The sequence below is a fragment of the Primulina eburnea genome, chromosome 2 (assembly GCF_022965805.1).
Source record: "Primulina eburnea isolate SZY01 chromosome 2, ASM2296580v1, whole genome shotgun sequence".
Lineage (NCBI taxonomy): Eukaryota > Viridiplantae > Streptophyta > Magnoliopsida > Lamiales > Gesneriaceae > Primulina > Primulina eburnea.
In genome coordinates this window covers 40,774,336-40,789,221 of record NC_133102.1, presented here as the reverse complement: position 1 = coordinate 40,789,221, position 14,886 = coordinate 40,774,336, and the positions used below count along the sequence as shown (strand labels likewise).

Sequence of the window (14,886 nt, the reverse complement as noted above, 5' to 3'; positions counted from 1 at the left end):
ATATATATATATATATATATATATAACATCACAAACATATAATCAACAATCGAACATGAACATCAATATTTATAATAATTCATTCCAATGATAAGTTACGAGTCTACTCAAGTATATCACTTATTTATTAATAACAAAGAACTTAACAGAATTGAAAATACAAACTAATTTTCTCTCCAGTAATCTATTCTTCATTTCAAAACCATCCCCAAAACACAAGATCCTTTATTGTACTATCATAATATAGAAGTGAAATAGAGGACTTGAGGTAATACCACGACGAAACATCATAAGCACATAATCAACACTATCTCTGTCCTCGCTCGACGAAAATAATTTACCAAATTGACAAGGAATATATAGTATAATGAAGTTCTTCACAAATATTTTGAAGGGAGAGTGTACTGAGATTGATTGCGTAAGGATTGGAAAATTTATGTCAATTGGATGGATAAAAACTTGTGGGTTATTGTAGTCTTGTGAAATCTGACAAGCAGAAGACACACATAGAGACTATGTAATGCATATAAATTGCATGGGGCCATTAACACTAGGCCATGTGCAAGATGACAAGAAAAGCATCACAATTGATTGAGCTTTTCAATTATTTTAGTGACACTATCGGGAAAAATGTAACACCAAAGTGTATATTCTTGTGTTTTTTTTTTATGGAACAACATTGGATCTACGTTCTTGGACGCAAGATGGTTGAATTTTATTTCTCTTCCAACAAAAATTAGCATACATTAAATATGAAAATGTCGTCGAATCATCGGTATACTTCACATGCCACCCTCTCCGTGTCTTTCGAAGAAGCAACATTTGGGCCTGGATCATCCAAGTCTTGAGATGCTGCCGCAATTCTTGAACCAGAAACAATGTGATCCCTTAGATCTTTAATCATATTGTATATTTGGAGTTCATCTTCCATACTTTTCTTCCAAGATTTTGATGCAAATTCGAACAATCCTCTGTTATCAAACACCTCCAAATCCCCTTGTTTGTTGGTACTAGATTCCCGCTCTGTGCTCTTATCGGTCCATTTGGTTTTTGTACAAATGGCTGGTTTCTTGGTTCCATCATTTTTAACTGCACAACTCCATTGGAAACTCTTACTCATATCGTCCAAGTCGAATTTGATGGAATGTAGATCATCTGCAGGCTCATATTCTTTACAAAATTCTTCAACGTTTTCTTGATCATTGGATTGGAATTTGCACAATCCAGGCAACGTTTCCCTCAAATACACCTCGAGTTCCTTAATCTTATCAAATGTTGGAGAGGCTTTCTCTTGTTTCTCAGTTTTCTTGAATTGCAAATAGGCCTCGAGTTCATCCCTCAACTCATCAAGAACTGCATTTTTCTCCTCGAATTGATACTTAGCTTCCGAAAGCTTCATCTGAACACGTTCCTCGCGTAATATATCAGCTAATTGTAGCATCTCCCTCTCTTTTTCGACCTCTTGTCGAACTTTATCAGATCGTCTCTTTATCTGCTCTACCACAGCCCTGTCTTCTCCTACGCCACGAGCCATTTCCTCGCACACTTGCTCCAGAAGTCTACGTCCCCTTTTCTCACTCTCAAGATCTTTGCTAGCCACAGATAGAGAAGCCTTCATTTCTGCAAGTTCGATACCGAGTTTCTTGTTCAGTCTCTCAGTTTGTCGTCTCAACTTCCTCTCTTTATTGAGCTCTCCAGAGATACACTTAATGGCACAGTGTATCCTATCTCCTTCTTTGATTTTCCAGATCCTTTTTTCCTCTTGAAACTGCTTCAAGATTAGATCAATTTCACCCCTTTCCAAGCTTTGTTCTTTGAGTAACTTATTGACTTGTACGCAAACCCTATCAAGCTCAAACTGCAGAGCTGACATAAGTGATAAGCTTGCCGAAGTTTGATGTTCAAGGCGCCAAATGCGACTCAATGCTTTGAGCAGTTCTTTAGATGTTTCAAGTGAGTGAATTACATCTTTGAGTCGATTCTTGGATACGATTCTGTGTCGACATGGACTTTGGGATTGGATCTGTGACTGATCATCCTGCATTGCCTTGTTTGATAACAAATATCACCACAAAAGAATTAAGATTTTGATCTAGATTTCGAAATAGAAAATTAGTAAAATATCAGAAACTATGAATCAGTGCAATTTAAAATTTAAAATGTAGGATCAAGCGCTTCTTGTCATACCAAAGACTATAACCGATAGAAACACTGCAACTCAAATATTTGAACCGTAAAATGGTCGAGCACTATATTTCAATAGCATCAATGCCTGATATTGCTTGGGAATGTTATACTTTCAGACAAATTACATGTAAAAGGACATTATTTCAAGTGACAGATAACTACCTAATTACACAAGTTGAAAAAAGCTTTTATATATATATATATATATATATATATATATATATATATATATATTATATATATATATATATATATATATATATATATATATATATATATATGGCTTGTAGACAGCACTGACATATTGTATTTTAGGTGGTGGCCATGGGAAAACCAGAACATGTTCTAAGTCGTAATAAGGTAAACTTATGTTTTTGTCCATTTCTTGGTGGGGGTGGGGGGTGGCTTGGCTTCAAAAGTCCTAATGCATTTAAAATCACATGATTTTACAGAACACACTAGGTACTCAATATTTTATAAATTATCTGTGGAAATTACATTTTTAGCCCTCCATCAAGAAAATACCAATAGATATTTTTTTATTCACCATACCTCAAACAAGCACTTGCAAGGAGAATGTGAACTATATTGATTGCTCCCTTTTGATGGATCCATTTTCTGCAAATTTCACACAAAGAACACAAATTTAGTACATAGATAAATCAAGAATCTAGTAGCTTAATATAAGTTGTTATCATATGTATGCATCGCCCCAAACAATCTGTACATTCAATGTCTGTGTATGGATATATACGATTTCTTTGATTTGTGACTTATTTTCGTAAATTATTTCTTAAACATGTCACAGAAACAAACATCAAAACAAGGATATTTTATTTAAAAAAAATTCATGTATGAATCCCATTTATGTTATATATACATTGATGTATCCCAAGAATCAGTCGGAGTTTCGACAAGAAATAGGCTGAAATGGTTTAAATTTCTTCTAAAACAGGAACAAGTTTTGGACTTTTTACCTTTTTTTAACTGTGGTGTTGGCATGCAAATCTTTCGAGGCCCTTGTACATAATTCAGCTGTGATTTTCAAACTTGTGGAGAGGGGAAAATGTTGCAAATGACTTGGTGTCAAATTGTTATGGAGAGACAACGACAAAGGTCTCTCAACAAGTGAATTGTCGAAAATATTTCTTGGAAGAGGAGAAGTTTGAAGAAAGTGGGGGTGGGAGAGAATATGTTAATGTACACACACTATGTGTAGTGTGTGTTTATATATATATATATATATATATATATATATATATATAGAACAATTCTTGATTATTTTAATGAAGATTGTCATTATTTATATAAAGTTGAGAATATGTCTTTTGTGAGACGGGTCAACCCTACCGATATTCACAATAAAAAATAATACTCTTAGTATAAAAAATAATAATTTTTCATGAATGACCCAAATAAGAGATCCGTCTCACAAAATACGACCCGTGAGACCGTATCACATAAGTTTTTGCCTAAACTTTAACACACACACACACACACACACACACACACATATATATATATATATATATATAGAGGTGGTAGAATTGAAATTAAAAAGATATATATATCAAAGCTTCGTATGTGGGTAATTTTATTGTTGATTTTTACTTTAATGTTCTATTTGCAACATTCTTGAAGTTGAAGCATTGTATTAAAAGAGATTATATTGATAATAAATACGTTTTAATCTATCAAATGTGTTACATTAAAATACACTTCATAGAATTATTCCATTTCCCTTAAATATAAAATAAGGTATTGTCATTAATAATAATCTAGAAAATTAAATATTATAAGTGGATATTTTAATGTCAATTAACATGGTGGGCCATTGTATCAATAAATACTGTTGACCTCTGTCAAAGGTAAATGAGATGAGGTGCATCCTATGGCTATTATGATAATTTTGATAATTGAAATATTTGAATTTTGTTGAAAAATATATTTAAAAGATGTGTATTGAATATTTGAATGTTGAAATAAGAGTTGTAAATATTGAAAATTAGTGTGTGATGATGTAGGTAATGATGTATTTTATTTTTGGATTATTTGTAAAGATTTCCTATAAATAGATATCTCATTTGTGAAGAAAATCACAATTGAGTAGAGAGAAAAATAGTATAAAGTGTGTAGTTTGGTAAATTTTGAGAGTTTGAGATTTTTACTTTATACCATAAATTTTTACTTTTTCACAACAAATTTGAATATAATATATTATGAATCGAGGCTCACAAATATAGATCTTTGAAATCATTACATAAAAAGTTTATTTATAATAAAGTAATATTAATTGTATGGAAAAAATAACAATATATTTGATTTTATGATGAATTAAAATTTTACCTTCTTCAATAATTAAAGAATATAAATAAAAATAATATTGTAATTTTAATTCAATATTTTGATTGACTTGAGATGAATAATCAACTTTTGATTGGATTAGATTATTAATTATATGATTATATGAAGCCAAGAAAACACAACCTTAATTATAATCTCCATATCACTCACCAATTTAATGAAATTTAATTAATTATATTACATTTATTAGAGATTATCACTCACCATTTTAATGAAATTTAATTAATTATATTACATTTATTAGATATATTATATACTAATTTTAATAATCGAGATTTTGATTACCACAATAATTCGGTCAACAGAAGAATACTTTCCATTAATTTAATTAATTAAGCATGGAAAATATTATAAAAACCGCCATATATATTATCATAATATAAAAGTCAGTGGATTAGTTAACTTATTCACCACAATCTAAATTATTAAATGGTCAATGGGTTTAAAAAATTGTCCAAATTAGAAGATCAATCTTTCAAAAAATTCATACTAAATTGTATGTGACACATGTTTGTTTATATTACTTGTTACATTAATAGTCATGCATTGAATAGTCATGGAAAACCTTGAATAAATAAGTTATATACATTTTAGAAAAATCTCGACGTGTTGGAAATCCTCAACCCAACTCAGTCTAAGTTGAGTCGTGTAATAATAATATATATATAAATTAATTAAAATTTTCATTAATAAATATTTCGAAAAAATATTAATAAAATTTCTAATTATTGATTTCATACGTCTACGTTTTATATAAAGTAACTAATACAAAAAAATTCACAACTTTTATTAAAAAAATACGTATATACCCACTTAAATTGTGTGACGGAGCGTGCTGACCCGACGGACTCAACCCAAATTGATAACTTTATTTTTTAGGCATTTCGGTCAATTTTTGTCAAGAAAAAAAAGCAAAAAATAAAAAAATATCAAATACAAGTTTTTAGACTTTTTTTTAGGAATTTTTGGAAAATAAAGAGTTTATCAACCTATTAGTTTAATTCACGGATTTTATGCTTCTTTTGCAAATTTCCGGGGGCTTTGCGCATATTTACTTACCTCTTTTTCAATATAACTTTTTGTAGAGTTTGTTGTCCTAAAGATTGTTTTGGACTCTCGAATTAATTGAATTAACTAAAATTTTAAAATTAAATACAAATTTTTTTATTATTAGACTTAATATAAAACATATTTTTAGACGTATGGGCTGAGACCGAAGCCTTATCTAAGATGGGTCATTATGGTATGTATATGTAAACCCAAAGTCATGTAATCAATAACAAGGCAAACAAAAAAGAAAATTCTAAAGGAATCAAGTTCAATCAGTATGATTAATCCTGAATTTCACATGATCCAGCCTAGATTTAGACTCAAAGATCAAATTCCCGCCGCAGTTTTACATCAAATCTTGAAGGTATAACATGTAGTTTTTAGTATCAAGTTTCCAATTTGCTGTTTACAGATTGGGTTTGAGTCTAAATCTAGGCTGGATCATGTGAAATTCAGGATTAATCATGTTGCTTGAACTTGAAAAATGATAAATCTCCATGGAGATAGATGTAATTATTTTTAATAAATATATAATAAATTCTCACCAAAACATGACAAAAATCTATTAGTGCGAAACATCAGTTGGAAAACTGGACAACCCGACTCCAGTTTTTCACCATGCCTTCTTGTTCAAATCTGGGTTGTTCTCATCTCTCTCCCTGTAAGACTCTGGAAAACTTCCATGATATGTTTGTTTGAATTCGTATTCAAAGCAATCTTGCACCATAAAAGATATTATGGACAGGACGGTTGCTGTTGCGTGATGCAATGTATGTTTCCTCCTCCTAGTACAATCTCACGAGCACCTGCGACTCCGACAATCTGAACCACAAGTCTCAAGAAAATGATGTTTTCGCGAAAATATAGAAATTTCGAATACAAACCATCAATGCTAACAACAAATCAACATCTGCTATTCCATATGATCCATAGCGTGTAAAGTATCACAAAGAAGAAACTGAAAATGAGCACAAAATTCTCCCCAAGAGAGGTAAATGAGATCAAAAGAACTCATGCCATATGCTTGCTAACTTCAAAGAGATAATAGAAACTCAAACTTCAAAGAAATAATAGGGAATAAAAAATTTGGTTACCCCACCATTTAGCTGATGAGCGTCCATTTCTCGTTGTTAACATGAATTAAACTTTCTCACCTCGCGATCTGGGAATGCCAAAGACAAGACACGAAGAGCTTGATCATCCCATTTTTCATCACCAAATTGGGGTGCAATAATTGCTCCATTGGCAATGTAGAAGTTCACATATGAAGCAGCCAGCCTCATGCCAGCGACCCTTGGTGTAGCATTGCCATCCTGTTGAAACGTCGAGCCAAAAGTGGAAACGTTAGTGAACTGTGCAGGTGAGGCACTGCAAAATGGTTTCTACATATCATTACTTTACATATGTATTCACTTCATAGAATAAGAATGATTAATCAAAGTTGCTTGATGATCCATTACACGTTCTTATAAACCAATTCATATTGCCCCAATATTTGGATGTGGAACAAGATATCACAATATGGAAAACCAATGTGATGTCTTCGATTTTATGCTTGTTTTATCTTTGCACTATGGTAGCATTGGTAGCCCTTTTTGAGCAGATAGGTGTTATAATCACCCATGGACAAACTCGTTGTGCATTTTCGTTGTCAACACACAAAAACGGTGCTTACTTTCACGAAGAGGAAATAATTAGGGATTTAACTACTCAATAATCTTATCGCATTATAGAAAGCAATCATAAGTAGGACCCATAAATCAGTAAAACAAAGGTATAACCATTTCGTACCATAATTCTAAAATATGCTACGGCTGTAAATATACTGAACTGTAATTAATATTATTCGATCTCTATTCAAAATGACCGAACATAATATATTTTCAAGTAGAATTCAAGCCTGAATCATTTTGTATGATATCTTATGAGTTGATATGGAACGGAACCAGAACACAAGGAGTCGAATGACAAATAAGCAAATTTCTACCTGTTCCAAGGCAGAAGCCTCCTCATCTGTCATGTAGAGTGGCCCAGGCACATGAAGTTTGATTATCTCTAGTTTTCTACCTTTGGCATCCGTGGCTTTAGCAAGAACTGAAAGGGCTTCCACAGAACGCTCATACTGTGGATCACTGTCATCATCAGTCCATGACAACAATACAGCACCGGGTCTTACAAAACAGCACATGTTGTCAATGTGCCCATTAGTGTCATCATCCCCTGTAGGACACGATCTAGGAATCAGGACACCATGTTGCTTTTAAGGATAAAAATTCATGCTAGGAAAACTAATAACTTGTTAAAAAAATTGGAAATAATTCACTGAAGTCCGAGTCAAGTAAGATAACTACATAAGCAAATAAGCAGTAAAATGTAATAACCACAATTTCTTTCAAGGACATTCATATGTATTGTTCTGAATCCTAAATGGCTATTTTATTTCAAAAAGTATCCTTGACTATGACTACATATATACAAAACAATATGATACTTTTTAACTCGTAATTGCTAAGTCTGAGTGTAAAATGACAAATATAACCATAAAGATTGGAACTTCTCAGCACTCATCTACTTAAATGAACTTCTCAGCAGTTGCGTGATGAATACTACAAACATTAAAATTTATGGATGTGAAATTTAAGTTCACTGAAGATCAAGCTTTCCTATACCTAATTATATTTACTGTTGTCTAAAATAAATGAAAGTCCACAGTCCAATCTTGTCTCTAAACATGAGCACGACAAACTTTAAGCACTGACAATTGACAAAGTACGTGATTTATTACTCTTTTTTCCCCAACCCAATTTCATTAACTTGAAGATAACACCAGAAGTTTACTGAATATTATAAGGACAAGAATTCTTCTTATGAAGCAAAAAATTTCACTTACTAAATTATATGTTAACAAGGAGATAAAACACGATGAAAAATTATGAAACAATGGTAAGGACATCGTAACTCAAAATCGATGTTCGCCGCCATAATGGATCCATCAACCATAAGAGTTGAGTTTTATGGCATAACTCATGATTTTAGTATAATAATAATAATAATAATAATAACAATAATAATCTTCATGGAAAACCATATGCAAACTTAGTGCTGGCAATATCTGATCGACAAACCATGCCTCTTCAACCAAATGGGAACCAAGTGAAACCAAGAAGGCTTCACATGTTAATAAACTTGAAGTTACTCATTAACAATCAATTATCTTCAATCAAAATTAACAAAGTAATAAACCAAACCTGTCAATTAATTTTTCATTGATGAATGGCCTAAATTTCAAGATTCAATGATTTAAATAAATGGTCTCCGGAAACTTGAAAGGAAACTTGCAAACCCAGAAAGTGAACAAGAAAACTACCAAATAACCCATGAGGCAGCCAGATGACCTTCTTGACTCCAAGATATGATTTGAGCTCGTCCTCAATTTGTCTTTTGGTTAACCCAGGGTTTCTATTCTTGTTTAAGAGACACTCTTCGGTTGTAAGGCAAGTCCCTGAAGGAAGAAACAAAATATAATTATTCACGTTACTTTTGACATTACGAAAGTATTCACATAACTTAAATATCAATCTCCTTTATGTTAGCAAATGCTTATGTTCTGGAAGGATTGGTTTTCAGATTATATTTAACACGTTGATGCAATCACCAAGTAGAACGTCATCTATTTCACATCAAATAAATATTGTCTATAACAACTAATTAAGGATAATGATTCGGACAAACATACCGTATTTTTGGTTAAAAATGATTATTTCTCGATTAACAAATCAGGTAACTGGTGGCAAGAAGTTTCATTCCATTTCAAGTACTCAGATGCAGAAAGGTTATAACCAGCAACATCATATTGGATCAGGGTGCTCGTTTCTTCTTCCAAAAGGATTTTGACTTTCTCAAAATTTCCATATTATCACATTTGTCAAATCCAAACTTTGACTTACAGGATGCAACTATTCAGCTTTGAAGACATAAATTACAAGAACTTGATCCACTGTATAAAAAATAACAAACCTAAGCATTCAATTCACCAAGATTATATATCATTTTATTTCCACTCATTTCTTTTAGCTTCAAGATATTTCTTTCTTCTAGAAACATAGGGCCAATGTCCTGCAATCACTAGTTGTGAGCGAATAGTTCCTAATAAGTTCGTATTATTCTGTTTCATGCATAACAAATTGCATGCAGATTCTCGCAAGCTTTCTGTTCACCGAAAAAAATATATGAAGAATTTCAAAAACCTTCTCCGTCAACATGAATGCTTCCGCCTTCAAGGATCATAGAATGGGGAAACCTTGGAAGCTTTTCAATTTCCAGAACCTAAAATGAAAATATTAAGAAGCAAACATGAAAATGTGGTAAACTGCACCTTGGACCAAGTAAGGATTGGAAAGTCCCAAATTTTCCTCTGGTTAGAACTTGACCAACCTTTCTAGTAATAAGGAGATCAAGGCTCCAATCTTGGTAACAACCTTCATCTACGCCTAGGTAAATCAAATAGTTTGTGTTGTAACATTTTGTCACATTTCAAGTAGAGAATATGATAAATGTGGAATGAACATTCTTTCCGTAAAACAAAGAAACACACACCCTAGAAAATATTTGTTGCAGCACGTACCTAAAGCACACAAGCCAGTACAAGGCCCTAGAAAAATAGGATTCTAGTAAAAAGTAAATTGAAATCATAGAAGAGAAGCGACACCAAAACTAAAACAAAGAAACACACACCCAAGAAATTATTTGTTGCAGCACATATGAAAAGCACACAAGCCAGTATAAGGCCCTAGAAAAATATGATTCTAGTAAAAAGTAAATTGAAATCATAGAAAAGAAGCGACACCAAAACTAGCATAAATTCATATTAATAACAAAGAGATGCAGACGACTCCAGGAAAGAGGAATTATCCAGATGAATGAAATGCAACATAACTAGTTCATAAAAGTACAACTGGTATGATATCATTCAAAAGGAAAGGTAACATCTTGGCTGCCTTTGTAGCGAGTTCTCCCCATGAGAAGCAAAAATTAATTTAATTTAAGAAGCTGGATACGGAGTAACACAAAGCAATTCCTTGTTAAGGAGACATGTTTTATGTGAACCAGTTTACGCATAGAAATTTATCTTCATGGATAAAGCTTCAATGCTGGCCAATGGCAAACAAAATTACAACATAAAAGAACAAAAAATCATAAGCCAAAATAATGATGCGCTTGAAGAGGTATGCCGAGGAAGCAAAAAAAAACTCAAGCAACACCGTAAGGATACTCTAGTGCTAAGACTATTATTCTCTTTGGTTGATACAAATCTGACAAAAAAGGTGTAATATTCAAGTCCAAAACTCATGTACACAATATCAGAGAACAAGAACTGAAGGGTCAACTATGCTGCCTTACCACCATAACCATTAAAGTTCCAATCAATCCCTGCAATCCTGCTGCCCTGGTTCTCAGTATCTGTGATTCTATTTTTCACAACAAACTGCAAATAATAATTTCGAATATGAAAATATAACTTCAATCATAAAGGAAAAATCGATTGTTTTAAAAACCAAGCAATCAATGCTCACCGTTGGACCAGTATCACGGAGCCAAGAATCATTCATGCTCATCATATAACTTCAATCATAAAGGAAAAATCGATTGTTTTAAAAACCAAGCAATCAATGCTCACCGTTGGACCAGTATCACGGAGCCAAGAATCATTCATGCTCATCTCAACCACCCTGATTTGTTCGGGCAAAAGACTACGTGCATTTTTCCACTGCCATTTATGTTATCATCTTAAAAAAAGGAACCAAATATAGAGAATACTAAAAACTCAGTTATGCCAACCTGCTCAGAACTAGCACACACGTTAACGGGTTCAAATCTTGAAATCGCAGCGGCAACGTTGGCAAATGAACGTTGCGCATGCACTCCGTGATCTCTCCAATTATCCGGCCGTTCCTATGAAACGCAGAATTGAGATAACATTTTGATCTAACAGGAAACTACGCCATCCGATACAGGCACAAGGTACACATAATTGTTGATAAACATCAGTGGCCATGAAATCCCATCTCAAGCACAGCGAAGGAAAAAAAACCCACCAAACAGAACATCCATAACACATAAAATTCACCAAAAAGAAGTTTGTCCAGACGAAAACGAATCAAAAACGGTAACACAGATAAAAACAAAAAACAAAAAGTTCCAGGTAGAACCGACGAAACTCACCGGCCAACCAATCCAGCATCCGGAGTGAAGCTCCCACTCCGGAGGCATGGAGTATCCATGGTCAATAGGAGTGCCCTTGAGTTCCATTCCTCTCTTGCAATTTGCGGTGGCGCAAAAGCAGAAAGATTACTGCAGACTATGGACGTTTTGCTTTACTATTTTTAAGACTTTAAGCCACCGGGGACTTAAAAGGTTGGACGTACAGATATTTTGAAACGGGTGGGTAACTGAGATGTACCTTAGGAAAATACAGTAGTACACTATACGGGTCGAGTTGGTTTATTATTTATTTTTATTTGATTTGATAAATATTTGATTTGTATTTAAAGTTATTGAATTATAATCAAAATTATATATTCGAGAGTTTGTGAGTGTTAATATTTTATTAATATAATATTATTATATTCAAATAATATTTTGAGGGACGTTTGAAGTTTTCGAACATTAATTCTCGAAAATTACTATATAAACGATAGTTCAAATAGTTCGTCAATAGATTTGAAGATTTTTAATCGAACTCGAGTAAGAAAATTAAAAAATTTCGAGATCTGAATCGAACTCGAACTTAAATATACTTAATTTGATACGAATTCAAACATTAAATTTTTAATAATATTCAGGCATGTGTATACCCTTACATTGAAAAGTATGTATTAAATGGGTAATAATGTAATGTTAATGTTGATGATATAGGCAAAAAATTGTGTGAGACGGTTTCACGGGTCGTATTTTGTGAGACATATCTCATATTTGGGTCATCCATGAAAAAATATTACTTTTTATTGTGAATATCGGTAAGATTGACCCGTCTCACGAATTTTCACAGATAAGATTCTTGAGACCGTCTCACAAAAAACCTAATTGATGATATAAATATTGTACAAAAAATCATTAAATAAACTGTTAGAATAGTCCTTATAACCCTTACTCTATGTTTAGAAACAAATATTTGGAGGGATTTGGATTTGTAAATCCTAGTTTTAACCATTTTGTTAGTTGAATTTTAAAAATGAAATTGAATTTTAAAGGATTTGACAAGATTTTACTGAATCTCATTATGTATAAACAAATATTCTCAAAATTGATCAGATTTGATAAGATTTAGATTTGAATAAAAAAAAAATATCCGTAACAAATTTTTTAATTATTATCCTTCTACTATTTATATATATAATTGTTGGATTAAAACGATTTTTTTTTTTTTTTTTGCACGTTTGATTCTTGAGATATATTCTTATAGTTGTCATGAATATTGAACAATTATTTATTCAATAATTGTTATAGAAAAGATATTATAGATGATTATTGATATTGTTATCTATTCAAATCTGTAAATCTACTCTATAAATAGAGGTCTTCAGTGATGAATAAAACACACAAAAATCATTCTCTCTTCTCTATATTCTCTACTATTCACAACACGTTATCAGCACGAGTGCTCTTCAAGTTGCAATGGCGAACATCACCAAACTTGAATTTGAAGCACTTGACTTGACTGGAAAAAATTATTTATCATGGATTTTGGATGCCGAGGTCCACCTTATCTCTATGAATTTAGGAGATACAATAAAAGAAGGAAATGAAATGTCCCAGCAGGACCGTGCAAAGGCACTTATTTTTCTCCGTCATCACCTCAATGATGGGTTGAAAGTCGAATATCTCACTGTGAAAGAGCCACGAGAGCTTTGGAAAAATCTAAAAGAAAGATTTGACCATCAACGAACTGTAATTCTCCCAAGAGCCCGATATGAATGGATGCACCTACGGTTACAAGATTTTAAGTCCGTAAGTGACTATAACTCTGCATTATTCAAGACTAGTTCCACACTGATACTTTGTGGAGAGAAAGTAACTGATCAAGACATGTTAGAAAAAACATTCTCCACTTTTCATGCTTCAAACGTGCTCCTGCAGCAGCAATATCGTGAACGTGGATTTCAAAGGTACTCTGAACTCATCTCATGCTTACTAGTTGCTGAACAAAACAATGAGCTGCTCATGAAAAATCACCAAATGCGCCCAACTGGATCCACACCATTTCCTGAAGCAAATGGAACTACATTTCCTGAAGAATATGAAATTGCATTTCCTGAAGTGAATGCTAATTCCACTAAAAATCATAACAATGAAAGTGGACGTGGACGTGGATGTGGGCGTGGGCGTGGGCGTGGGCGTGGCCAAAGAAGATACTATCAGCAACAAAATGGAAAGAAACATAAAACAAGCCACCAGCAGTGGAATTCCAATAATGAAGAAGCAAAGGAGAAGAGTTCCAAAGTATATGAAGAAAAATGCTATAGATGTGGAATGGAAGGGCATTGGTCTCGTACCTGTCGTACGGCAAAACATCTTGTGGATCTATACCAAAAATCAATCAAGGAAAATGGAAAAATGGAGATAAATTTTGTGGACAATGATGATCCAATTGATATAACTCACTTGGACGTCTCTGATTTCTTTGCTAATCCAGATGGAAATATAGATAATTTGATTGGTGGTGGTGTGTTAGAAAATAATGAGTAATTACTTTCATTGGTCTTGTTCCTACTTTGAATTTCTATTGTTTATTAGGTTATCGTGGTCTCGTTTTTATTTTGATGTTCAGTTCATGTTTAGGATTTGTCATGGAGGCTTATTTTGTTATTCAATAAATGTTTTCATTATTCAATAAAATATTTAATTTGAAAGCTTTACGCATTATTTAATTTAGCTTATTGAATTATATTTTTATTTTAGATTAACGATGAGATGTCAGGATGAATGCTTAGTGGATAGTGGTACAACACATACCATTCTTCAAAATAAAAGGTATTTTTTGGAGTTAACATTAGCTGAAAATAATGTTACAACAATATCGGGTGCATCAAAAATTATTGAAGGTTATGGAAAGGCAAAAATTATTTTACCAAATAATACAAGCCTATATATTGAAAATGCCTTATATGCAAGCAAATCCAGTAGAAATTTGCTTAGCTTTAAAGACATCCGCCGAAATGGATACCATATTGAAACATTAAATGAAAATAATTTCGAATACCTTTGCATAACATCTATTATATCTGG

General features: G+C 32.6%; 3 protein-coding genes across 4 annotated transcripts; 1 reads left to right on the top strand and 2 right to left on the bottom strand.

Moving 5' to 3' along the window:
* Positions 1 to 626: 626 nt before the first annotated feature.
* On the bottom strand, positions 627 to 3,383 carry LOC140823187 (uncharacterized). The gene is made up of 3 exons (XM_073184381.1): positions 3,165 to 3,383; positions 2,740 to 2,805; positions 627 to 2,047 (listed from the first exon to the last, which is right to left on the bottom strand). The coding sequence occupies exons 2-3, from the start codon at positions 2,800 to 2,802 to the stop codon at positions 770 to 772; spliced, it is 1,341 nt and encodes a 446-aa protein (XP_073040482.1). The 5' UTR covers positions 2,803 to 2,805; positions 3,165 to 3,383; the 3' UTR covers positions 627 to 769.
* Positions 3,384 to 6,105: 2,722 nt separating this feature from the next.
* Positions 6,106 to 12,024, bottom strand: LOC140823186 (agmatine deiminase). Of its 2 annotated transcripts, XM_073184379.1 has the most exons (10): positions 11,824 to 12,024; positions 11,440 to 11,553; positions 11,279 to 11,368; positions 11,002 to 11,086; positions 10,036 to 10,091; positions 9,849 to 9,927; positions 8,969 to 9,103; positions 7,589 to 7,821; positions 6,756 to 6,914; positions 6,106 to 6,423 (listed from the first exon to the last, which is right to left on the bottom strand). In XM_073184379.1, the coding sequence occupies exons 1-10, from the start codon at positions 11,908 to 11,910 to the stop codon at positions 6,337 to 6,339; spliced, it is 1,125 nt and encodes a 374-aa protein (XP_073040480.1). In that variant the 5' UTR covers positions 11,911 to 12,024; the 3' UTR covers positions 6,106 to 6,336. The 2 variants fall into 2 exon arrangements, with proteins under 2 accessions (XP_073040480.1, XP_073040481.1); XM_073184380.1 differs by lacking the exons at positions 11,279 to 11,368; positions 11,440 to 11,553; positions 11,824 to 12,024 and adding an exon at positions 11,175 to 11,252.
* A 1,251-nt stretch (positions 12,025 to 13,275) lies between these two features.
* On the top strand, positions 13,276 to 14,346 carry LOC140824318 (uncharacterized). The gene has a single exon (XM_073185920.1). The coding sequence runs from the start codon at positions 13,276 to 13,278 to the stop codon at positions 14,344 to 14,346; it is 1,071 nt and encodes a 356-aa protein (XP_073042021.1).
* The last annotated feature ends 540 nt before the right edge of the window (positions 14,347 to 14,886 follow it).